This window comes from Martes martes, assembly GCF_963455335.1.
Source record: "Martes martes genome assembly, chromosome: 17".
Taxonomy (NCBI): Eukaryota; Metazoa; Chordata; class Mammalia; order Carnivora; family Mustelidae; genus Martes; species Martes martes.
This window is the reverse complement of record NC_137905.1, coordinates 32,695,803-32,722,550: the sequence shown is the minus strand read 5'-3', so window position 1 is coordinate 32,722,550 and position 26,748 is coordinate 32,695,803. Positions and strand designations below refer to the sequence as shown.

The 26,748-nt window shown below is 44.3% G+C and overlaps 1 protein-coding gene across 1 annotated transcript in view; it reads left to right on the top strand.

The window, feature by feature from the left end:
• Window positions 1-579: 579 nt before the first annotated feature.
• HEATR3 (HEAT repeat containing 3) overlaps window positions 580-26,748 on the top strand; it is a 41,051-nt gene continuing 14,882 nt past the window's right edge. The window contains exons 1-11 of the mRNA XM_080828359.1: window positions 580-899; window positions 1,031-1,203; window positions 3,340-3,427; window positions 5,413-5,525; window positions 7,181-7,290; window positions 10,750-10,890; window positions 13,430-13,707; window positions 19,056-19,146; window positions 19,256-19,413; window positions 19,681-19,763; window positions 20,646-20,782. Coding sequence (XP_080684485.1) covers window positions 762-899; window positions 1,031-1,203; window positions 3,340-3,427; window positions 5,413-5,525; window positions 7,181-7,290; window positions 10,750-10,890; window positions 13,430-13,707; window positions 19,056-19,146; window positions 19,256-19,413; window positions 19,681-19,763; window positions 20,646-20,782 — 1,510 coding nt within the window. The 5' untranslated portion in view covers window positions 580-761. The remainder of the gene's footprint in view (window positions 900-1,030; window positions 1,204-3,339; window positions 3,428-5,412; window positions 5,526-7,180; window positions 7,291-10,749; window positions 10,891-13,429; window positions 13,708-19,055; window positions 19,147-19,255; window positions 19,414-19,680; window positions 19,764-20,645; window positions 20,783-26,748) is intronic.

Below are 26,748 nucleotides of genomic sequence, written 5' to 3'. Positions count from 1 at the left end.
AGCAGTTGTGCTAGGTCCTTGGGACACACACACACACACACACACAATTTTGGTTAATAATTTTTAGCACCTATAAATTTTTTTTAATTTTTTTTTTTGGTAAAGATTTTATTTATTCACTTGACAGACAGAGATCACAAGTAGGCAGAGCAGCAGGCAGAGAAGAGAGGGGGAAGCAGGTTCCCTGCTGAGCAGAGAGCCCGATATGGGGCTCGATCCCAGGACCCTGAGACCATGACCTGAGCTGAAGGCCGAGGCTTAACCCACTGAGCCACCCAGGCGCCCCTAGCACCTATAAATTAAATACGACAGATTTGGTGTTAGGCGCTTTACACAATTTTAGGTAAGCTTCACAATAACCTTGCAAGTTAGCTATCCTTAGTCGCCTTTGATTACTATGGAAATAAAGGTTTGGCAAGGTTCAGTGATAATAAACGTCACCGGCAGGTGAGACGCGCAGTCAAAGCAGCTGGTGGGAGTCCCGTTTAAAGTTGGCGGAAACAGGAGTCCGCCCCTCGTCCAGGCCTGGCTCCGCCCATCCTCCATTACGCCTGCGTGCTCTCCGCGCCAGCCCCTCCTCCCCGCCGACACGCGGCGCGCCTGCGCACTGCTTCCCCATGTGGACTCGGGCCGTCAGCGGGCCCGGCTGAGCACTGGCACCGAGACCCCATCGGTAACAGGACCTTGCCACCAGCTCAGCAGCATCCACCGTCCTGCTGTTGCCCTCCTCTCTCGGTCTTTCCCCCGCAGCGCACATCGCCATGGGCAAGAGCCGGACGAAGCGCTTCAAACGACCTCAGTTCTCCCCTACGGGCGACTGTCAGGCCGAAGCGGTAGCGGCGGCGAACGGGACCGAGGGAGAGGAGGACGACGGGCCGGCGGCGGAGCTGCTAGAAAAGGTGAGGCGGGGGCTCGCGGGGGCCGCGAGGGGCGGGTCTCGCGCGGAGCCCCGGGGCCGCGCGGCTCACCCCTGCCGTGGTCTCCGCGCCTGCGCTCTGCGCCGCGTCTGACACTTGTTCCCCTCCCGCAGCTTCAGCACCCGAGCGCGGAGATGCGCGAGTGCGCCTGCGCGGGGCTGGCCCGGCTGGTGCAGCAGCGGCCGGCGCTGCCGGGCCTGGCGCGTCGGGATGCCGTGCGCCGCCTTGGGCCGCTGCTGCTCGATCCCAGTCTGGCGGTGAGGGAGACGGCGGCCGGCGCGCTGAGGTGAGCCGGGAGAGGGGGCCGCGGCGGCCAGCCTGCGCGCGTGTGTGCCACGGACCGTCGCTTAGCATCGTGCACTTGGCTGCGGCAGCTCGGGGAACCCACGACTGCCCAGGGTCTCCCCATTTGCAGAGCGGGGGATGTGAACTCAGGCTGCAGACTCCAGGGGAGCCCACCCCGCCCGGGCCACATACATTCCATCTGTCCGGTTGGCTGCTTGAGCTGCAGCAGCCATCTGTCAGGGAGCCTGCCCACAAGGCCCAACATAGTTCACGCGCTCTCCAAGAACCCTCCAAAGTCCGGAGGTTCCGTGAGCTCTTCCAGTGCGTGTGGCAGGTGTTCTAGGTGCAGGGGGTTTGAGCAGACAGTGTTGAGCAAGAGTGCCCAGGTCCCTGCCCCCGCCCAGGTCCCTGCCCCCAGAGAACCCATGCTGATGAGGAGACAGGAGACTAGGAAACTGGTAAAACGGGTTATAGTAGATAGTGAGAAGTGCTATGGAGAATACCAGGAGGATGATGAGCCGGATGCGGGAAGTTACTTTATTTATTTATTTATTTATTTATAAAAAGATATTATTTATTTATTTGTCAGAGAGAGAGGGGGAGAGAGAGCGAGCGAGCACAGGCAGAGTAGCAGGCAGAGGCAGAGGGAGAAGCAGGCTCCCTGCCAAGCAAGGAGCCCGATGCAGGACTCGATCCCAGGACGCTAGGATCATGACCTGAGCCGAAGGCAGCCGCTTAACCAACTGAGCCACCCAGGCGTCCCAGGAAGTTACTTTAAATTCAGATCTGTAGATGACACTTACCTGATGCATCAGAGCCAGGCATGAAAATCCAGGGAAAGAGCATTCTTGGCAGAGGGAACAGCAAAGCATTGAGGCAGCAAAGGACTTGGCATGGTTAAAGAACAGAAAGGTTGGGACGCCTGGGTGTCTCAATTGGTTGAGCATCTGCCTTCAGCTCAGGTCGTGATCCCAGCATCCTGAGATTGAGTCCTGTTTCGGGCTCCTTGCTCAGCAGGGAGCCTGCTTCCCTCTGCCTGCTGTTCCCCCTGCTTGTGGTCCCCGGCACGCTCTCTCTGACAAATGAATAAATTCTTTAAAAAAAAAAAAGGTTAGTGTGGTTGAACAGAGTGGGGGGTGGGTATCATAGGAGGTGAGGTTGGAGTGATGGACAGGGACTCTGTGGAGTAGGGCTAAAGGGCCTATTTGTGAGCGGGAGTGGCCTGATCTAATTTTACCTTTTAAAAAGGCACTCTGGTGGCTGTACAGAGAATGGACTGTAGAGGGAGCAAGAGTAGAAGTTAATATTTGCCGCTCTGTTACATTATGTTTCATTCATGATTTAGCAAGTGTATTTTGTGTGCCTCCTAGCACCAGGCAATGGGCTAGGTAGGCTGTGGACACATGTTAGTGAATAAGACAGACATAATTTCTGTCCTTAATGGATCTTGCAGTACTGAGGGAGATGGGCATTAAGCAAATTAATCACACAAGTGTATAATTACAACCAGTGGTAATTACAGAGGGTGCTATGAGAGGATATAACTGGGGGCCCACAGAAGAAAACCCTAAGGGGGGGATGGGGATTAGCCACATGGTGGAGGCAACTGCATGTAGGAAGCCCTGCCCTTTCTCTGAGGCTTGCACGTCCTGGGAGCTCCTGGAAGGTTGTGGGGACATCTTCTAATTCATCTCCAAGTCCTCAGTGCCTGCACTGCTGTGTACACAGAAGGCAGGCAAGCAGTGTCTTCCCAGTTAGAATTCAGTTTTGCCAGGGTTCCTTCGGGGGCTGTCATTCAGCCTCACCCTTGCTTGCCTTGAAGTCTTGATCCCAAGAAAAGGTCCCTTCATATCAGATCATGCTGTGATTTGTTTGCATTAAATAGTAAGTCTTCTCCCTTCTCCCTTCTCTGTTGCCATGCACCCGTGCATTGTCTCAGACTTCAAAATTAAATTGTTACGTGGAACAGGGATCAGAACAGATGGAAATCTGGGGATTGGTTCTGCAGCATCTTGCAGAAATCATAAGCACCTTCATCTGGGAAAGTTAAGTGTGGGTAGAGATTAAATTTGAGAGCTTAAAAGGGTTTTGTGACATGTGCTCAGAGAAAGTAAAACATTTTAAACTTTGTGCGTAGAAACCTCAGTGCTTGTGGAGGTTTTGAAGTTTGTGATGACATGGTGACTAAGGATATCATGACTCCTCTGGTGGCACTGCTGAAAGAGGTATGTGCTGGTTAAAATATCTACATGGTAGCTTTTAACTGTAGCTTTTTGTATACACACAGTGTTTTTTGTTTGTTTGTTTGTTTGTTTTTTTGTTTTTAGCACTTTGGTATTCGTTATTTTGTCTTCTCTCAAAACATTCTATGGGAATTTTGTTTCTTTTCCTAGAAACATTGATTTCTCATCATTGATACCAATCTCTATTATGTTGTCCCCACTCTCTTTATTTATATGCTAGTTGGAAAAGACCTTCCTAAAACTATACGCTATTTCCTTTAGACCTTAAATTTTGTAAATAAAAATAATTAGTCTTTATGGAGTGCTTATTTTTGTATCACGTGGTGTTTTATCTGTGTTTAATCCTTGCAGCAGGCCATTTTGGAAGGTGGTTTTCCTGTTTTAAAGCTGAGAAAGCTGAGGCATGATTTGCTACAAAGATTACATTACGTTTTCCAATTTAGTATCATGCCAACTTTATTGCATGGTGTAGTTCAGGTATTAAGCAGCTCTTTCTCAGGGTACCTGGGTGACTCAGTCAGTTAAGTGACTGATTCTTGATCTCAGCTCAGGTCTTGATCTCAGAGTCATAAGTTCAAGCCCCACATTGGGCTCCACGCTGGGCTCCACACCCAGTGTGGGCTACTACATTAAAAAATAAAGTAAAATAAATAGGGGCGCCTGGGTGGCTCAGTGGTTGGGCCTCTGCCTTCGGGTCGGGTCATGGTCTCAGGGTCCTGGGATCGAGCCTCACATCGGGCTCTCTGCTCAGCAGGGAACTGGCCTCCTCCTCCCCCTCTGCCTGACTCTCTGCCTACTTGTGATTTCTCTTTCTCTCTGTCAAATAAATAAATAAAATCTTAAAAAAAAAATAAAATCTTAAAAAAAAAATAGAAGAGGCCCCCTCTCTAAGGTGCTTCTGGTCCACTCTTCTGTATTGGTGGATGATTTTTTTTTTAATTTTATTTATTTATTTGATAGAGAGTGGAGAGCACAAGGATGGGGAGCGGCAGAGGGAGAGGGAGAAGCAGACTTCCCACTGAGCAGGGAACCCAGTGTGGGACTCAATTCCAGGTCTGACCTGAGCCTAAGGCAGATGTCCAACCAACTGAGCCACCCAGGGGCCCCTTGATGGATAATTTTTTACTTAAGTCTTTATAAAGAATATCCAATTTTGTTGAGTGGCATCAGTTTTACTCTGTTTAGAGCGTTGGTTCTGAACTGGTGGTGGTTTGCCCCACAGGGGACATTGGGCAGAGTCTGGAGACGTTTTTGATTTGAGGGTAGGTGTTGCTACTGGTGTGCGGTGGGTGGAGGACCATAGTGCTGCTACACATCCTGCAATGCATATGTCAGCCCCCACAACAAAGAATCAGCCAGTCCAAAGTCTCAGTGGTGCTGGGATCGAGAAGCCCTGCTTTAGAGCAAGCCCTGGATTATGCTAGAGGGGGCAGGACCACAGTGGTACCGGGCACCCGCTTTGCAGCCAGCATACCTGGGTCTGAATCCCAGCTCTGCTGTGTACTAAACTACAGCTTCAGCAATCTCCCGGTAGCTCAGTTTTCTCTTTGTAGTAGCTGATCTGCTTCACTGGTGTGTGGTCAGGATTCAGTGACTTAATGGACAGTGCGTAGAGTGGTGCCTTGCACATAGAAGGCACTGTATGGACAGCGGGCTTACTGCGTGTTACCTTTCTGTGCCTGATTTACTCTCTTTATTGCATGAGATGAAATACTTTGTATTGATTTTACATTTTAAAATGTTAAGTGCTTTGTATCCAGTTTGTACAATGACTTGTGATCTTTCTTGCCTGTATTTCTTGCCAGAAGGGAGCAGGATTGTGGGAAGGGTACTGCTTATGAGAATTTGATGAGCTCGTTAAGCACTATAATTTCTGATGTTTAGTTTTTGCGATTCTTCACTATCATTAGCCTTTTTGTTTAATTATTCTTTTGAACCAGGGTACTAATCATGATATTTGGTTACAGTGTAGCGCTGGCCTGGATTCAAATGAGATGTCTCCACAAGAAAAAAAAGATCAGAACAGAAATTCTATTGAGAACATAGCCAATGAGGCCATGAATGTGCTGTGGAATATATGGTAAGAATCTTTGCAAACACAGCCTCCTTTGCAAACACGGCTCAGGCATTTTCTGTTAAACTGCAGTCTCTGTTCTCCTTGGTGTAAATTGCTGCTGTCAGTGCTTCGTGGGAGCATTAGCCCTCCTTCCTTTCTTTGAAAAGGACCTGAAAAAGTACTCTCTGTACTCTCTTTCCTGAATGCCTATGAGCCCTATCTATATCATTTTTAGTTGTCCTAGCTCTTCCCATTTCTGTTTTGTACTTCGTGTTTTTTTTTTTTTTTAAAGATTTTTATTTATTTGATAGACAGATCACAAGTAGGCAGAGAGGCAGGAGGAAGCAGGCTCCTCGCTGAGCAGAGAGCCCGATGCGGGGCTCGATCCCAGGACCCTGGGATCATGACCTGAGCCGAAGGCAGAGGCTTCAACCCACTGAGCCACCCAGGCGCCCCTATACTTCGTGTTTTAAGTCGTATATATTTAAGTTGCGTACACATGTATATATTTGCAATTACTTTAACACATGTGTGCCTTATCTTGCTGACTACACCTGACTTTACTATACCTGACTCTTGTGGGCAGGCTCATAGCGGTGTTGTGGTAACTGCATAGGTATAGACAGGCAGGCAGACAGGGCAGAAAATAGTTTATCTTTAGATTAACAGGATTGAGTTTCATAATTGAGTCAACTCTGTTTAATACTCTGGTCCGCTCTCATATATCGCGTATGTGTGATAAGTGTGGAGGAATACTCTTCTCTGGAAACAGGGATCAGATTGTTAAAATCAGCTCTGCTTACCCTGTATTTAGTGTGTATGTTTATTAAGAACATTCTTAACATTAATTCTGACCTTTTTTTTTTAAAGGTAGCATACTTCGAAATGTATCATGTAATTTCTCTTTTGTCGACTGCAGATTCTGCTTGTTGAAGTTACAGTAGCAGTCTAGAGGAAATAAATAAAATTAGTTTTGTTTTCTTTGAAATTAGTGTCTTTTGTATAAGTATAGAGGCCTTTTATCCTTACTTTAACTTACTATTATGTAGTGGAATGAATAGTAGGCTGGACCCAAGGAACCACCACTAACAAAATGTGCGGTCTTTGTTATTTATTTATTTAAAAAAGATTTTATTTATTTATTTGACAGAGATCACAAGTAGGCAGAGAGGCAGGCAGAGAGAGAGAGGAAGGGAAGCAGGCTCCCCGCCGAGCAGAGAGCCCGATGCGGGGCTCGATCCCAGGACCCTGGGATCGTGACCTGAGCAGAGGCTTTAACCCACTGAGCCATCCAGGTGCCCCAAAGTGTGCAATCTTTGGATAGATCACTTCACCTTTTGGGGCCTAGGTGTCCTTATGTATAAGATGAGGAATAGAAGTAAATGATTTCTAAGGTGTCTCCCAGCTCCAGCCTCGGATAAGGAAACTGGCATGCAGGTAAAGAGATTGGCTACAATGTCCTACTGTGATAGAAATAAAAATACAGATAGTCAGTTTTGTTTGTGTACAGTAAATAATGGGCATTAGTTTCTTCATCTGTAAAAATGGTGGGTGTTTGACTTCAATTCTTGGGGTTTTTTTAATAAAGCCTAATTTATCTTTTCATGAATTTCTGTGGTTGATTTCTTAATGTTAAAATGTGAATAGTAAAACTTTTTTTTTTCCCCCCTTCAATTTAGTGAATGCAGTAGTAGAGCAGTATCTATATTCAACAAAGAAGGGTGTTTGGAGATTGTATTAAAGTTTTTAAGTAGGTTTCCCACCAATGTTGACCTGGCTATTTCAGTAGGTAAGTGAAGAAAAAGTGATAATTTATTAAGTATGTGTGGCCTGATTTATTCCAACATAGCATGTTTCCCCTGTAGGAGTGATTTTTTTTTTCTCATTTTATATATAAATGTGTAACTGAGTTGTATTTGTTCTGAATCTCTTGAAATCTGTGATTAATACTTTACTTACTCATACAATTTTCCTGCTCTTCACTCTGAAAGGTAATTATGTGAGCAGGTGTGGTTTCTAGTATATTACCATTCTTAGAACACTTTATTAATTCTTGAAGCTTTTATCTCCCCTTTGCTGAGAAACAGTAACCCACAACTACCAAGCCTCTGAGCCAAAGTTAATTGGAATCTAGACTTATTTAAATGTCTTGTACCACTCTTTCATACTCCCAGCAGAAAACTGATAACCTGTGCCTTTTTTGATAGAGGAAAATAAGTGATGAAATTTCATGTAAGGCCTGCTTCCTTTCTGTGGGAAAGGGAAAGCAGAGCCCAGTAGCTTCAGCTGCCTTGACTCCCTCATGTTCTCTCTGTGTGGTTAGAGAGCCATAGTGGGGAGCCCTTGTCCATTTGGAGAGACAGACTGGAGGGTGGGTGGCCCAACTGAACTCTGGGGAGTGGAGAAATAATTGATGAATAGCATTTCTTTTCTACCCATTATAATGATCAGGCATCAAGCTGTCCTTTTATTTAACTGTGCATTTCTCCTGGCATGGACTGAATGTATTCCCCTTCCTGATGCTTCTCTTGGCTCTAATAGATACTTTTAAGAGAATAGAAAAAAAACAGTGAAATAAGTACTACTGGGGAAAATTAAAAAATCAGTTTCTCAAAATGGAATCTTTGGCAGAAGGATGATTTATTAGTAAATGTGGATTTTAAAAACAGTTGAACTAGGAAATTGGTAGGTGACTTTTAATCTCAGAGGACAGCTTTTCCTCACAATTAGGGAAATTCACAAAAGTTAGTTAACAGTTTTTAAAAGAAAAACTTCACTTCTGTTTTTGTATCTTTAGTCTTGTAGATTTAGTTATTTTTAATTTTTGTTCTCTAATAAACTATAAAAAAGGATCAGAATAAAGTAATTTTGCATTGTATAATAATGTTTTCCTTCTGCATTTAGCTAGATTCATGTTTTTTTTTATTTTTTTTTAAGATTTTTTTTTTTAAATTTATTTGACAGACAGAGATCACAAGTAGGCAGAGAGGCAGGCAGAGAGAGAGAGAGAGAGGAGGAAGCAGGCTCCCTGCTGAGCAGAAAGCCTGATGTGGGGCTTGATCCCAGGACCCTGGGATCATGACCTGAGTGGAAGGCAGAGGCTTTAACCCACTGAGCCACCCAGGTGCCCCTATATTCATGATTTTTTTAAACAAATGTCAAATTACTTTTGTTTGAAAATCAAGCAGGGTTTACATATAGTAAAGTGAACTTCTGAGATTCCATCCTGTGTATTAACATGGCTTTCTTTGATCTTGTATTGACTTTATGGTAGCAACCACAGTTTCTCTTGGCTTTTTGCTAAAGTGAATTTAATTAGTCTCTTAATGAAAAAAAATTACATTTGGATATATGCGTATATGTAGATTTGTATACAAATGTATTTGGGGAACCAAACTAGATCCCAGCAGTAGCATATATTTTGACTAATTTGGATGGGCATGACGACTGTGAAATTTTGAGACCTGGAAAGAAATGGATTTGTTTGGAATGCAATAAGAAAAACACAGTTGGGTTTGCTTCCTCTTTTGTGCTTCAGAGGTTCTTCTGTCAGACCTGTCAGGCAATCCCAGCTGTTCTGATACTTTCTTTTAATTATTTCTGATTTGCTATTTGTAATCCATTGTTTTGTTTAATGCAAGGGAGGAGTTAAGCACTAAAGGGGTCATATGTCTTCTAATATGATAGCCATCTCTTAATGTACTCATTTTTTTTTATTAAAGATTTTATATATTTATTTGACAGACAGAGATCACAAGTAGGAAGAGAGGCAGGCAGAGAGAGAGAGGGAGAAGCAGGTTCCCCACTGAGCAGAGAGCCCAATGCAGGGCTCGATCCCAGGACCCTGGGATCATGACCTGAGCTGAAAGCAGAGGCTTTAACCCACTGAGCCACCCAGGCGCCCCTGTACTCATTTTTTTTTTTTTAAGATTTTTATTTATTTGACTGACAGAGATCACAAGTATGCAGAGGCAGGCAGTGAGAGGGGAAGCAGGCTCCCTGCTGAGCAGAGAGCCCAATGCGGGGCTCGATCCCAGGACCCTGGGATCACGACGAAGGCAGAGGCCTCAACCCTCTGAGCCACCCAGGTGCCCCAATTTACTCATATTTTTATATAAGACACTTCTTTTTCCCTCTTAAATATTGTTTCACCAGAAATAGCCCTAGCTTTTAAGGTCATGCTGAATTTTTTTTTTCTTTTCTTTCTTCTTCTTTTTTTTTTTTTTTAAAGATTTTATTTATTTATTTGACAGAGATCACAAGTAGACAGAGAGGCAGGCAGAGAGAGAGAGGAGGAAGCAGGCTCCCTTCTGAGCAGAGAGCCCGATGGGGGGCCCGATCCCAGGACCCTGGGATCATGACCTGAGCTGAAGGCAGAGGCTTTAACCCACTGAGCCACCCAGGCGCCCCAAGGTCATGCTGAATTTAAGGGAAGCCAGAATATTCCCAAGCCCAGGGCTTGCTCTCAATAACAGGACTGCTAAAAGTGATGTCTCTCCTGCAGGCTGTTTGCTACTGGTCCCCAATATGTACAGAAATTGAGGAAAAATCTTAATAAATGTTCATAGTAATTCTACATTGTCAAAATACTTAAGAGCCTTTTAAATTATATTTTGTAAAAGTGTATTTTGTAAAGAATTAGAAATTAAAAAGAAGAGAAAAAAAAATCTTTAATTGCACTGACCATTTGAGAAGCCCCTTTTGCACCTACCGTCCTTGAAGTATACTAACTTTACTAAAGCTATCTGTGTCTGAAGAAGTTATAAAGATGCCAATGTTAGATGGAGCTGGAGAGGATAATGCTAAGTGAAATAAGTCAGTCAGAGGAAGACTGATACCATATGATTTCACTTACATGTGGAATTTAAAGAAACAAAAAGGATGAACATAGAAGAAGAGAAGGAAATAGGAAATAAAAAAAAAGAGGGAAGCACGCCATTAGAGACTGTTTATTCGGGGGAACAAACTGAGGGTTTGCTGGTGGGGAGGCGGGTGGGAGGATGGGGTAATTGGGTGATGGACGTTGAGGGGGGCACTTGATGAAATAAGCACTGGGGTGGGTATGTTGTATGCAACTGATGAATCACTAAATTTTACTGCTAAAACTGATCATACAGTATATGTTAACTAAATTGAGTTTAAATACGAAATTAAAAAAAGATGCAAATGTTTTCTGATGAGTTAGATTGGTGTAAATTATCCTAGCAGAATTCATTTGTGTTTTAATACTTAATTTTTATCTTTATAGCATATTGTTTGCAGATAGTGACCGAAGATAACCCAGAGCTGCTGAAATCTTTCAGTGCCCCAGGATTGCATGTGCTGGAGTCAGCAATGCTTTCTCCTGTCAGTTCCATGGAGTACATTCTATTAAAGACGTTGGTGGCAGGTAAAATTTAGCCATAGGCGACAATGTGCTTCATTAGTCATTTGTAATGGGTCGAGATGGAAGCCAAAATTCAGTCATTAGTTCATTTTCACCACATAGTGACCTCCTGTGCTTATTTATGTCTGTTCTGAAAATTGTAATACTTAAGTAGCGATCCTTAATTCAAGAGGTTATGGGGGGCGCCTGGGTTGCTCAGTGGGTTAACCATCTGTCTTTGGCTCAGGTCATGATCTCAGGGTCCTGAGATCGAGGCCTTCATCGGGCTCTCTGTTGGGCAGGGAGCCTGCTTCCCCCTCTCTGCCTGCCTCTCTGCCTACTTGTGATCTCTCTCTCTGTCAAATAAACAAATAAAATCTTAAAAAAAAAAAAAAGGGTTATGGAGCACCTGGCTGGCTCAGTCGTTAAGTGTCTGCCTTCGGCTCAGGTCATGATCCCAGGGTCCTGGGATCGAGCCCCCATCGGGCTCTCTGCTCAGCGGGAAGCCTGCTTCTCCGTCTCTCACTCCCGCTGCTTGTGTTCCCTCTCCTGCTGTCTCTTTCTCTGTCAAATAAATAAATAAATAAATGAAAGAGGTTATGATAGTTGCGGAGCCTTAGGTTTCTTCTCAATTTAACAAGCTACTGTCTTTGTATGAAGAAGTCCTATTGTCAGGCTCCTCTCCTCTTATGAACCAGGGAGTTCAGAGATAGTCTTTGGGCATCTAGGACATGACCACTCACTTTTCTATAAATTCTTTATAGAAGAATTTCTATAATTCTTCTATAATTCTTTGTTTTATCCTGAGAAGCGTTGTTTTTTAAAGTAATGAAATATATGTAACATAGACTTTACCACCTTGACCATTGTTGAGTGCACATTCACACTGTTGTGCAGCCAGTCTCCAGGACTCTTCATTTGCAAAAGTGAAACTCCGTACACATTGAACAACTTCCTATTTTCCTGCCCTCCCACCCCAGCAGCCATCATCCTACTTTCTGTCTCTGTGAATTTGAATTTTTAGGTGCCTCATAGAAGTGCAATTATGCAGTGTTTTTCTTTTTGTGACTGGCTAATTTCATTCATTTTATTATTATTTTTTCAAATCTTTTTTTTTTTTAAGTAAGCTCTGTACCCAATGTGGGGCTTGAACTCGTGACCTTGAGATCAAGAGTTGCATGCTGTACCAACTATGACTAATTCATTTAATATAATATCCTCAGAGTTCTTCCATGTTATAGTGTGTGTCAGAATTTCCTCCCTTTTTAAGGTTGAATAATATTCCACTATATGTTTATATTTTATTTAACCGTTCATCAGGAGATGGGCACTTGGGCTGGTGGCTGTTGAGTAATACTGCTGTGAATATGGGTGGGCAATGTATCTGTTTGAGTCCCTGCTTTCAAATCTTTTGGGTCCGTATCCAGGATATATTTTGATTTGAGCAGTGACTTGTTTTTTATTATTATTATTATTTTCACTATTTTATTTATTTATATTTATTTTTATTATTTTTATATTATTATTACTAATTTTATTTATTACTTGTTATTTTATTTATTATTATTTTTATTGCTACATATTATATATTGTATATATTATATGTTATTATTATTATTTTCCAGTTTTGTTTTGTTTTTTTTTTTTTTCAGTTAGTCTGTCTACCTACTTAATGGTAGCTCCTGTTTTTTTGTTTTTTGTTTTTTTATTAAAGATTTTTATTCATTCGGGCGCCTGGGTGGCTCAGTTGGTTGAGCGACTGCCTTCGGCTCAGGTCATGATCCCGGACTTCCAGGATCGAGTCCCGCATCGGGCTCCCAGCTCTTTGGGGAGTCTGCTTCTTCCTCTGATCTGCTCCTCTCTCGTGCTCTCTCTCACTCATTCTCTCTCAAATAAATAAATAAAATTAAAAAAAATATTTTTATTCATTCATTTGACAGACAGAGAGCACAAGTAGGCAGAGAGGCAGGCAGAGAGAGGGGAGGAAGCAGGCTCCCCGCTGAGCACAGAGCCCGATGCGGGGCTTGATCCCAGGACCCTGGGATCATGACTGAGCCGAAGGCAGAGGCTTAACCCACTGAGTCTCCCAGGCGCCCCCCCTGTTCTTTTTTGGTAAGCAAAAAACCAAGAACCTGCTGTCTGGTTTGTCCATGAGACCTTGGAATTTTAGTGCATTTCATTCCTCTCTTGGAATAGAAGAAGCTGCCTAGAAGGGCAGCTCAGGCTAAGATGAAAAAGAGCGAGGCAGCTTCATTTGTCATTTCAAGTGAAACTTGATCAGCGTTCTCTGGGTCTGTTGCTGTGTGGTGGAGAGAGGCATCGTGTGCCAAGGAAGAGAGAGGATCATGCCGGACTGTAGGGAGCTGCCGCTCCCTCTGTGCAAAGTTTTTTTTTTTTTTTTTTTTTTTTTTTTACATTTAATAAAAAAACACAGGCAGAGGGTTTGAGTTTTTTGTTTTTTTTTTAATTACACCTGAGCTTAAAAGAACCAATCTGTGGAGACTGTATTTAATAAGAGCTTTCACAGGCGAGTCCTTTGTCCTTACATGCATTTTTCCCCCAGGTACCATTTGGAACCTAAAGGACATTATTCCATCCAAGAGTCAGGCAGAAATCATAAATGCCATACTGAAGGTCTTGTCTGACGTTCTGGACCTGGACACTGGGGAGATGGTAATTCGAATGCAGGAGGCCGAAAAGCAGAGGTTAGAAGCCGCTGCAGAGACGGAGGACGTGCTGGAGAGCGCCAGCCGTGACGCTCTGATGGAAGATGATGAAATGGAGGAGATCCCGCACAAAAGGAAAGTCAGAAGGAAAACCTTTGTTTCAGATTTGCTTCCAGTAAGTCTCATGGATGCACAGAAGCCTGGATTCATGCAGCCGCTTTCTTCTGATAGGTATCCCGAGCTCTGTAGAAGGCTGTCGTGGGTCAGTTAGCTATAAAGTGAATGTTAGTAGTAGTCCGTCATGTTTCCCCATTGGCTCTCATTGCAGTGTTAGAAATCTGCTCCCAAAGAGGGAGAAAACATCTGTCTAGAATAAAACTTTTCTTTTTTTTTTTTTTAAAGATTTTATTTATTTATTTGACAGACTGGATCACAAGTAGGCAGAGAGGCTAGCAGAGAGAGAGGAGGAAGCAGGCTCTCTGCAGAGCAGAGAGCCCGATGCGGGGCTCGATCCCAGGACCCTGAGATCATGACCTGAGCCAAAGGCAGAGGCTTTAACCCACTGAGCCACCCAGGCGCCCCATAGAATGAAACTTTTCTATACAGAGGATTTCTAAGAGGGGAGTGACCCAAGTCAGAGCTTTTGTTAGAAGCGTGCAGTCCTCTTCCCAACTCCGGTGTCTCCCCTCTTCATTTACCCTCTCCACCAGATTGTCTTCGTACCGAAGGAGTTTTTACTTTGGAATGTGCCCTGCATTCTTGTCTCTCTTGTTTTCATAGTTATCCTTACCAAAATAGCAGGCTCAGTCCGCCTTCGCCCACCACTGCTGAGCAGAGAAGGCTGGGTGCTTGGGAGAACTCGTGGTTTCCTGTGCTTGCCAGCACACCGTGCTGGAGTATGAGTGAGCGCGCTCGGGCAGGGAGCAGGTCAGCGGATCCCGTCAGCAGAGATGGGGCCATGGTTTGGGAAGATGTTGTCGGGAAGGCAGGGAGCACAGTGACTTGGCTTTATTCGCTCAGGTATGCATTTCCTATGCTCCTGTTGTGTGCCTGGCACGGTGCGAACGCTGATGCTAGAAAGACACAGACATTCTTTTGCTTCCAGGGACCTTTTCCGACTTGGGAGGACAGACACATAGTTAGGACACGTGGCAGAGCTCGTGCTAAGAGCAGGGATAGGGCTGCGCACAGATTTCTGAGGGGGTAGTTTGTACAGCGAGGCACGCCGGATGGATGGCCCCGATGGGAGAGGAGAGGAAGAGGTTGTCGGAGAAGGCTTTTTGGACGGAACACCTAGCTGTCTTAAAGGATGGGATGGGAACAGCGTGGTGAAAGCCGGTTAGTGTCGTCAGGGGGCCTGGAGGCAGGGAGATGGGTTAGCTGGCTGACGGTGCTGTTCTGAAGAAAGATGGCTGAGGCTGAGCAGGACGAGCCCTAGTCCTGTCCTCAGGCTTTCTGCGGTTCCAGGTGTGGCCTCTCCTGATCCACCTTGAGTGGACTGAAACAGAGCTGTCTTCAATCAGAGTCTTTGGGTTTTGAGATGTTTATGTCCAACCTAAGAGGTCTTTAAGTGGAATATACCTGAAAATAAATAGAACAGTATCCTATTTTCCTGGATTCGTAGAGACTTGTAAAGCATGACTTGGGGGTATTTTAATGAAATCGAAGTGTTGTCAGGAGAACTACTTTCCCAGCCCCCATGGGTGGGTCGCCCTTCCGTTCACAGCATCCTGTTAAGTCCTTGAGCTACTTGTAAGTCGTAAAGTTGCTTTGGAATCATAGCACCACTTTTGATGTGGGCGGGCACATATTTGAACCCCAGGTTTACCCTTTGTTCTGTAGTCTGAGTAGAATTTTCAATCAGTAAAACAAGATAGAGGCAGAGCCATGTGCTGTGTCCTCCCAAAGGGGTGTTTCTAGGGAACCCTAGCCGCATTTTCTCTGCAGTTGTCATGGGAAGGGGGTTACAGATCTGGGACAGACGTTCCCGTCCCCCCCAGCACCCCCGGGGGTGTGCCGGTTCAGGGCTTGGAGGCTCTGCAGCTGTGATGTTGCACAGAGCGGCCCGACCAGTAACATGGGTACCCTGTTTGACCACGCCGGCTCCCCTTCAGCGGGAGCAGGGAGTACAGCGGGGCTCTCCGGGCACTCAAGTATCTGAAATCCCTTGTGCGGGGGTGGGAGACCGGCGCTCTTGCATCCTTCCACCGCTCCAGCCTTGCTTCCCAAGTGACTCCTGTAGCAACAAGGTGGGCACCGAGATGCACGTCTACCAAGATTCAGTGCCACAGCGTAAAAAGTACTGGAAATTAACCATTATTTAGGCATTTACTTTCCTTTGTATTATTTATTTATTTATTTTTAAAAGATTTTATTTATTTGACAGAGAGAGAGATCACAAGTAGGCAGAGAGGCAGGCAGAGAGAGAGGGGGAAGCAGGCTCCCCGCTGAGCAGAGAGCCCGATGCGGGGCTCGATCCCAGGACCCTGGGATCATGACCCGAGCTGAAGGCAGAGGCTTTAACCCACTGAGCCACCCAGGGACCCATGTTCGTATTATTTAAAAGTAGAACATTGGTGGAGCGCCTGGGTGGCTCAGTGGGTAAAGCCTCTGCCTTCGGCTCAGGTCATGATCTCAGGGTCCTGGGATCGAGTCCCCCATTGGGCTCTCTGCTCAGTGGGGAGCCTGCTTCCCCCTCTCTCTCTGCCTGCCTCTCTGCTTACTTGTGATCTCTGTCTGTCAAATAAATAAATAAAATCTTTAAAAAAAAAAAGTAGAACATTGGTGCTTATAAAATGCAATGTTTTCTCATAAGAAAAACTTGCTTTTTACAGTCTGTTAACCTAACTGAGTAGACCGAGTGATTAACATGCTGGTCAGTCAGCCAGTGTTTAAGTGCCAGTAGGGTGCTGGCCGTCCTGCTGATATGTGTCCGGAATATGGCCTGTCCGGACAGCTCTGGTCTTTCCCACTGCCCCGTGGCTAGTGCAGGAGGCCTTCGGAATCAAAACCTTTGATGTGCATCATTTAACGTAAGAAAGTATAACCACAAATATGTAAAGGGAACCAACCCAAGCTGTCGTTTTAACAGGTGCAGAAGTTGAAGCGTTCCTTGCCCAGCTTCCCCAGTTCTCAGTGATCAAATCACAGTCTGTTCTATTTCATCTCTTTCCCCACTTCGCATATTTTGGTGCAAATCTCAGATGTCATAACATTTCGTCGAGACTGGTTCTTTATGTTCATTTGATGACAGTAAAAAGCAGAAAATGATTCTGAGCAGGAGAATTCTATAAAGAACTTAACTTCAGGGTTCCTCTAAGGGGATGGGAGTATAGCAACATGTCTTATTTAGCTCTGAGTCAACTGTAATAGACGTTTGTTTACTTGAATATCATATACACACGAAGCAGATAGGAATAATTTTCTATATGTTCTTCCCAACAATAAAAGGAATACAAATACAAGGATTCCTGTGGGGTGCCTGGGTGGCTCAGTGGTTAAGCCTCTGCCTTTGGCTCAGGTCATGATCTCAGGGTCCTGGGAATGAGCCCACATCAGGCTCTCTGCTCAGCGCTTCCCCCTATCTCTCTCTGCCTGCCTCTCTGCCTACTTGTGATCTCTGTTTGTCAAATAAATAAATAAAATCTTAAAAAAAAAACCAAAACAAATACAGGAGTTCCTAAGCTTCATCTTTTAAAGATTTTATTTATTTATTTGACAGAGAGAACACAAGTAGGCAGAGCGGTAGACAGAGGGAAAGGAAGAAGCAGGCTCTCCACTGAGCCCGATGCGGGGCTCAATCCCAGGACCCTGGGATCATGACCTGAGCCGCAGGTAGACACTTAACTGATCGAGCCACCCAGGCGCCCCCTAAGCTACATCTTTTAAATGAGCACTTCGCTTTTAAAAATAATTTTTATAAAAAATAAGTTAAATAGTTATATTTTAATAATAATTTTATTCCAAACTTGTTTTTTATTATTTTACAGGTTTTGTTTGTAAGTAATCTCTGTGCCCAATATGGGCCTTGAACTCACAACCCCGAGATCAAGAGTTGCATGCTCTCTGACTGAGCCAACTAGGTGCCCCCTATTTATTATTATTATTATTATTGTTTAAAATTTATTTATTAGTCAGAGAGAGAGAGAGAGAGCGAGCACAGGCAGACAGAGTGGCAGGCAGAGGCATAGGGTGAAAGCAGGCTCCCTGCCGAGCAAGGAGCCCGATGTGGGACTCGATCCCAGATTGCTGGGATCATGACCTGAGCCGAAGGCAGCTGCTTAACCAACTGAGCCACCCAGGCATCCCTATTTATTATTTTTTAATAATAACTTTGACTATGGTTCAAAATTGCAGTCAAATTGTTGCACAAGAAGTTGCTGGAACATTATAAGTCAGTATGAACATTCTGGAAAAGAAAATAGAAACATGTCACAGGCTCTATAGGTGACCCTTTGACCCAGTAAATCTAAGGAAATGACATATCCAAGTAATCTGAAATATCCCAAATTAAATGATAGTGCATCCATTTAATGGAATATTGTACAGGCATTAAAAGACAATTAGAAGCTTGTTGAAAGGGGGAAACATTCGGACAATAAAATATACCTTATTTTTAGCCTTTGCACTGTTCTGCAATATCACTGTAGTTATTTCACTTTTCATAGGTAACTTGAGAATTGAGGTCACATAAATTTATACAACCCATTTTAGGTATGGTAATTGATAAGTTCATGTTAATTATTTCCAGAGAAGAAAGTTCTTCTCTTTCTTCAGTCTTGAAGGAATGCTTTTTTTTTTTTTTTAAAGATTTTATTTATTTGTTAGACAGAGAGAGAGAGAGCACAAGCTGGGAGGAGAGGGAGAAGCAGGCTCCCTGCTGAGCGGGGACTTAGTTCCAGGACCCCGAGATCATAACCTAAGCCAAAGGCAGACACTTAACCAACTGAGCCACCCAGGTGCCCTGAAGTGTTTAGGATGCTTTCTTGCCCGCTTCAGGGAAACCCAGGAAGCAAGCCTGTCTGCACCTTAGCCAAGCCCTGTTGGTCACACAAGGGCTCGTTAGTAGTTCTTGGTAATGCAGTGTTTTCCAAGGAGCATCTAAGCATCTGAAAGCCGGTTAGTTGTGTGTAAGTGCCTGGTCTCTGAAATGAGCTCTTGTTTTAATCGTAGCATGCTGAGCTACTTCTTAACACATTAGATTAAGTTTCAGGGTGAATTCAGTTCAGAATTCCTGAATATTTTTCTCTTTTCTCCAGCTAACTAAGCAACATTTAGAGAATAACCGTGCAGATAGATGGCAGCCCAGTTAATAGCCGCCCGCTGCTCGGGGCAGGAGCAGTCCTAATGCTTGCTTGTGCTTCAGCATGTTATGACTGCTCTTCTGGCTGCCCCATGCCCCGTGCACTCTATTCCAGGGGTAAAAAAAAAATCATCTAATAGGCTCCAACTGAGGACATTCATGTGAAAGTCTTTTCCCAAACATAGAGAATTGGTTGTTTGATTTTTTTTTTTTTCCTTTAGTCCACCGACAAGGAACTGAGAGAGACCATAGCATTGTTGACGGCCCAGCAGACTGCTCTGGAAATTATCGTCAACATGTGCTGCACAGAAGGTTTGTTACCTGTTTACAAAGTTCAGACATTCTTCTCTGGATTGAAAGGGCAGCTTCCATGAGGACTGTCTTAGACACTCCAGTTACGTGTGGTTTGCACTCTTCCCAGATCCCTCTGATGATGAGTGGGAAGAGCTTTCCAGCAGTGATGAGAGCGATGCATTTATGGAGAATTCCTTCAGTGAGTGCGGTGGGCAGCTGCTGTCTCCCCTCTGCCTCTCCCATGAGGTTCACACCGCTTTCACCAACTACCTCATCCCAAAGAAGGTAGTCTGTTTCAAGTCCAGCCTCGTTGTGGAGCACGGGAAGGAAGGGCTTAAGAGAGCTATTCACCATGTATGCAAAAGAGGTTTGCTTGCACTTCCAGACTGTGGGCAGCTGGTAAGAAAGAAGCTAGAAGTAACAGTAGTGGGAGTACGCTGTAAAGTAGATCCTCCCGAAGCCTGGAGGTAGTAGGTTGGGACTTGATAAAGGGATCGTGTGTAAACCGATGCTACTCTTTAACCTTTGCTTTATTGCCTTTCTTAAATCTAGATTTTTGAGAAAACTGCCTTTCCAAACAGCACTGCCGTTGACATATGTTCTAGGAGTCCCACTTGGAAATCTTTGATTAGAAAGTAAGAGCTTTTCTGTTTTCAAAACTCTTTGTCCTTATGTTATTACATGAAAGGATGAACCACTAACTAGAAGAAGCTGACTCCCCTCAGATTTAAGAGCTCTGTTCCTGTGACTGTTCCCTAGAAAAATGTGTGCATTTGTTCGCTAAGCCATGGGACTGTGCATAGCAGTGTGGTTCCAGCTGCCCCAGTCAGGAAATAACCTCAGTGTCCGTCAGCGGCAGGAGAAAAAAAATAAATTTTGACACAATCATGCAGTAAAATATATACAGCAGTTAAGAAAAAAGAAAGAAAGAAAAAAAGCTGAACTAGAACATTGAGCAAGAAAGTAAGGCCCCCCAAAAATATACACGTTGCGATTCCGTTTTTACAAAGTTCAGTAACTGGCGACACTTGACTGTTTTGTTTTAGGATACATATCTAGGTGGTAAACCCAAAAAGAAGACCATGAAAATGCAGATAGTGCTGACCTTCAGGGGTCAGAGAGGGAAGGGATAGATGCCCTGTGGGGGTGTGAGCTGGGTTTCTTATCTAGGGGCAAGGTGTTCGCTCTATAAACTATTAAACTCTGTATGAGTGTTGAGCACTTTATGTTTGTCCTGTTTCACAATTCAGAATCGTTTTGCTGATGCCACCATGTGTAGAAATTCTTCCAAAGCAAATTCCTTATGACTCATAAAGTGAGTTGTGCCTCAGGCCCCGAGTGCTCAAGCAATTTGATGAGGCAGATAATCAGTTCACCTTAAGATTCTTTGTTAATAGTCATACACACTGCCTACGGGTATTCCCAGTCAGAGTCTGAAGCTTAGGTTACAAGGGAATACTGAATTCCGTTGGGTAACTGCTGGAGGAACTGACCGCATTCTTTGCCTTCCTTTCCAGAATGAACACTATTCAATGCAGAGCCCTCGTGTGTCTCCAGAGTCTTGTATCCCTCCTGGATGTGGACCACCTCGGGGGTCCTGCAGCCTTGCAGACACTTGCACAACATCTGTCCCAGCTGCTTTTTTCTCAGCCAGGTAAATAGTTAGGCCTCACCGTGAAAGACTATTTGGATCAAGCAGAGATTTGAAGGGTGAGGAACGTGGACTTGGTATTGTGCCGTGCCTGTCATCCAACCTGCAGAAACCTTTTCCAAGCACAAAGTTGTAGTTGCCAGTGGTGTTGAGTCCAAACAACATTTGTCTATGGTCATGGGTTATACTGTTATTTTTTATTGAAATTAGTTGCATCCAGTTATATCAGGCCAATAAGGCTGAATCACAAATATCATAAATATTAGGCCCCATGAAGATACTTGGGTAATTCTCTAGTCTTTATTTTTCTTCTTTTTTTTTTTTTTTAAGATTTTATTTACTTATTTGACAGAGAGAGAGAGAGAGGGAACACAAGCATGGGGAGTGGGAGAGGGGGAAGCAGGCTTCCCGCTGAGCAGGGAACCTGATGCAGGCGTCGATCCCAGGACCCTAGGATCATGACCTGAGCCAAAGGCAGAGGCTTAACGACTGAGTCACCCAGGGGCCCTTTATTTTTTTTCTTAAACATAAAACCATTTGAGTTACATTTGATCAGGCAATCCGTGCTTGTATTACAGAATTTACAAGTTACTAGAGGACATAAAGCGGAAAACCTCTCTCCTTTTCCTCATATCATCCAGTTCCTCTCCCAGTGTCCATCGCATTACCAATTTTCTTGGGTATTTTTCCATTCTTAATATAAAAAGTATGTATGTGTTTGTTTGCTTTTTAAGATTTTATCTAGTTGACAGAGAGAGGCACAGTGAGAGAGAGAACACAAGCAGGGGGAGTGGGAGTGGGAGAAGCAGGCTTCCCGCCAAGCAGGGAGCACGACACAGGGCTCAATCCCAGGACCCCGGGATCATGACCTGAGCCGAAGGCAGACGCTTAATGACTGAGCCACCCAGGTGTCCCCCCCTTTTTTTCTCAAGTTTTTTTTTTTTTTATATTTAAGTAATTTCTATACCCAATGTGGGGCTCGGATTCAGTGACTCTGAGATCAAGACTTGCACATTCTTTTAACTGAGCCAGCCAGGTGCCCCACTCCCCAGTTCTTCTAGACATCTATTTTATTTATTTATTTGTTTGTTTGTTTATTTATTTATTTTTTAAAGGTTTTATTTATTTATTTATTTGACAGACAGAGATCACAAGTAGGCAGAGAAGCCAGCAAGGGTCAGGGGGGAACAGGCTCCCTGCTGAGCAGAGAGCCCGACACGGGGCTCGATCCCAGGACCCTGGGATCATGACCTGAGCCGAAGGCAGAGGCTTTAACCCACTGAGCCACCCAGGCGCCCCCTTTTTTTTTTATTTAAAGAGAGTGCACGTGTAGGGGATGGGGCAGAGGGAGAAGCAGGCTCCCCACTGAGCAGGGAGCCCAACAAGGGGCTCTTCATCCCCGGACCCTGGGATTATGACCTGAGCCAAAGGCAGACGCTCAACCTCCTGAACCACCCAGGTGTCCCTCTTTTGCACACCATCAAGTTAATACAAGGTGCTGTGCATTTAGTAGTGCATATTTCAGAAATTCTAGGTCAGTTTTTAAAAATAAAGTAAATATTCAGAAACCCGTATATAGTTACTGTTCTGTCTCTGCTGACCAGCATTTGTTAGTCAGCGGATGTAGTTTTCCAGTGATCTCAGGCTACGCATTCTTTAGCTGGTGTGATCATGTGAAAACCGTGCCCAGCCACACCTAACACAGGACAGAGACAAGACTGGGCAGGCTCTGGCTACAGAGGTGGCTTTTTAGTGTGGCTGGCCGGATAACTATAGCTTTGTGTTTGTCTCCCAGCGTTATAAACCAGGCAGAGATCTGGATGGTTGGGTGGTGGGGGGTTGGTTACTGGAAAGGGGATGTTTTATCTGACTTCTGCTGATATTCTGGCTGCCTCTAGCCCAGCCGAATATCCTGTAGTGGAAGACGGGAAGGGAGGCCCACTCCCTTCCACCCCTTCACGTGGGCTCCCTGTAGGGAGCCTGGGCCACATGGGGTTGTGCACAGCCAGGCCCCAGGTGAGCAGGCCTAGCCTATCACAGCTTCCAAGATCTGCCTACCCCGAGGAAATCGTGTCTGCCTGACTGGCAGAACAAATTGCCATTTTTCGGTGGGAATCCCAGTCAAGGTACCAGAAGCTCCATCTCCAGCCAGCATAAAGAGCTTGTTCCGCTGGCAGGTAAGCACGCACATTCTGTGCCTCTGCTGCACAGAAAACACGTGGGTATGCTCCTCTCAGTTCACCTGACTATTTGTGGTCACTGATGCTTACACGTTTATTACCTGGAAGATCACAGGAAAATGATACCGAGCTCAGCCTTGGAGAAATAATGGAAAGTTTCTGAGTTGTGGGAACATAGAATTAAATACTTTACATAAATTCCAAGTTCATGGGTATTGTTGACAGAACCTTTCCTTATCAGAATGAAATTTTCAAGGGGTCCCTGGATGGCTCAGTGGGTTAAGGCTCTGCCTTTGGCTCAGGTCATGATCTCAGGGTCCTGGAATGGAGCCCCACGTTGTGTTCTCTGCTCAGCAGGGAGCCTGCTTCCCCCTCTCTCTGCCTGTCTCTCTGCCTACTTGTGATCTCTCTCCCTCTGTCAAATAAATAAAATCTTTTAAAAAAAGAGAAGAGAATGAAATTTTTGATAAAGAATTGCTCATATTAAAAAAAAAAAGAATTGCTCATATTTGGAGATGGTATTCTAAAATTCCTTTGGAACATTGAGATTTATTAAATAATGAAGTCTTATGGGTTCTATGTGGATAGTGTCAACCATTATGGGAGAATTTTCTGGGGAGGATGGGGCCGTATTTCTCTAGCTTTTGTGTTACCATGTTTGAATATTAAATGTATGATGATCGTACAACTCTGCCTACCTTGCTTTACTTTTAATGCTAGTGCATTTTAATGCTAATTAAATTCAGATTCTGGTCCTCACATTCAGTACATTAACATCTTTGTCTCCTTCATTAAAAGCTATGGATCTCGGGGCGCCTGGGTGGCTCAGTGGGTTAAAGCCTCTGCCTTCGGCTCGGGTCACGATCCCTGGGTCCTTGGATCAAGCCCCGCATTGGGCTCTCTGCTCAGCAGGAAGCCTGCTTCCCTTCCTCTCTGTCTGCCTGCCTCTCTTCCTGCTTGTGATCTTGGTCAAATAAATAAATAAAATCTTAAAAAAAAAAAAAGAAAAAAAAAAAAAAGCTATGGATCTCCAGAACATCAAGAACATTTTAGCAATGTTGTGTTTTCAGATTGGGTCAGTCTATCATTTGCTCCATTACATGGATTCTATAATCATTTAGGGTTCCCTGTTTTCCCACATTTGGGAAAGCGGAGTGCTTTCTTTTTCATTATAATTAAAATGGTAATAGCACCCATTCTGGGATATGTTTCCTATTCTATATCAGAACATTGAAAACCAGTCTGAAAAAGTCACCTAAATAAAAATTTGCTGCTTAGTTACTTGTGGCTTGACTATTTACGTACATCGAGGTGCGCTAGAGATGGTTAGATGCTATACAAAGTTGTCGAGGGGAAAGACGTTCTCGGTCACCCCTTCTGTTTAACTTCTGTTACATTTACTTAATTTCTTTAACAATACCACATGTGTTGACCTTCACTGAGAATTTGTCGGAAAGATAGGGTAGTTTGAAGCTACTTTCCCAAAATTGGTTAAGTGATTAGAAATGTGAATTCAATAAAAATCACCCGAGTGTTTCCTTAATTTAGGGAGAGTATGAATTACACATAATGTAAAACAGTAATGTGGTTTAGATTAGGGTTTTGAATCTAAGGTCATGGTTATTTTTCTAAGAATGCAAGACAGAAAAAATTGTTTCTGAATGTGTTCTAGCTCATATTGAATGATTTCCTCATGATACAGATTTGTTGCTTTATGTGCAGTTCATGATCACTTCATAGCTGTGATCAGATATAAATAACAGTAATGTGGTTTAGATTAGGGTTTTGAATCTAAGGTCATGGTTATTTTTCTAAGAATGCAAGACAGAAAAAATTGTTTCTGAATGTGTTCTAGCTCATATTGAATGATTTCCTCATGATACAGATTTGTTGCTTTATGTGCAGTTCATGATCACTTCATAGCTGTGATCAGATATAAATAACAGTAATGTGGTTTAGATTAGGGTTTTGAATCTAAGGTCATGGTTATTTTTCTAAGAATGCAAGACAGAAAAAATTGTTTCTGAATGTGTTCTAGCTCATATTGAATGATTTCCTCATGATACAGATTTGTTGCTTTATGTGCAGTTCTGATCACTTCATAGCTGTGATCAGATATAAATATACCCTGCTTTTAGAGCCATGGCAACTTTTTGAATTTTAGTAGTAACAACTTCACAGCAAGTTTTGAGTGCCTTTTGGGTACTAGGCTTTATGAGCGAGGCATTGTTACCCACCTTCCTGGTAAGGAAGCTGGGATTTAGGGAGGTTGAGGAACCCCTGCAGGGGCACTCATTCCTTTTGCACATGCTTTTTTTTTTTTTTTTTTAGATTTTTATTCATTTATTTGAGAGAGCACAAGAATGAGAGAGAGCATGAGTGGTGGGAGAGGGAGCAGCAGGCTCCCCACTGAGCATGGAGCCCAGCATGGGGCTCGATCCCAGGACCCTGGGATCATGACCTGAGCTGAATGCAGACACTTAACTGACTGAGCCACCGAGGCGCCCCTTAAAATTTTATTTATTTATTTGACAGAGAAGGAGAGAGCACAAGCAGAGGGAGAGAAGGAAGCAAGTTTCTCTGCTGAGTAGGGACCCCGATGTGCACTTGATCCCAGGACCCTGGGATCATGACCTGAGCTGAAGGCCGATGCTTAACCGACTGAGCCACCCAGGTGCCCCTAGCCCATACTTACTGAACCCTCTATGCCACGCACCATTCTAGATCCAAGGGATATAGGCATGAATGAGATAGGCCAAGACCATGATGCTCATGGAGCTTACAATCTCAGATGAATAAAGATTTAAATGTAATTTCGTCTCGGAAGAAAAAAATAAAAGCGGAATTGGTTGACATGGTGGCTGGGTTCCAAGGGCCTATTAGATGGGTTCATGTGTAAGGGGCTGTCTGAGGAGGTGACATTTGACCAGAGGCCAAAAGGAGGGTCACATAATGTCAGAGGTAGGATTCCATCCCAGGCCTGTCTGATCCTAAAGCTATCCTAGTGTCCGTTCTGTGAAATGTATAGGAATTTTCTAATTCAGTACATAATGCATATCTGATCATGAGAGGCAAAAATATATATAATAAGCTCTGATTTCAGATTTGTGTGGAAGCTGCCTCATTCTCATGCAGGCAGCCCCCAAAGGGCATTGGAATCTTTATAGGGCCCCAGGCACCAGAGCACAGAAAGCCAAGGTATTTATCGCATCCCAAAACTTTGTGGCTTAAAACAACGATAATCATGTGTTTCCTCATGATTTCTTTAGGTCAGGAATTTAGCGCACAGTGGAGATGGTTTGTCTCAACTCCACAATGTTTAGGCCAGGGGTTCTCAACTAGGGGCAGCTCCCTCCCCCACACCGCTTGCCCCCCACACCAGGGGCCATTTGGCAATGTCTAGAGGCATTTTTTGTTGTTACAACTTGGGGGTTGCTGCTGTTATCTAGAGGACAGAGGCCAGGGATGCTGCTGAATATCCTGGGGTGTGTAGGGCATCCCAATAATTATCTGTCCAGAATATCCAGTGGTGGGGTTGAGAAAACTCGACCCTAGGGCTTCCGCTGGAGAACAAGGAGCCAGAATCGTCTGAAGGCTTGTTCGTATTGATGGTTGGTTCACAGGGGCTGTCAGCCAGAGCAAGATGACCTTGCCATGTGACCCAAGCTTCCTTACAGCATGGTGTCTGGGTTCCAAGGGCAAGAGTTGAGAGAGAGAATGGAGAGAGCAAACACAAGTGAGTCAGGTGCGGGTCACGTTGCCTTTCACGACCTAGCCTGTCACGTTCAT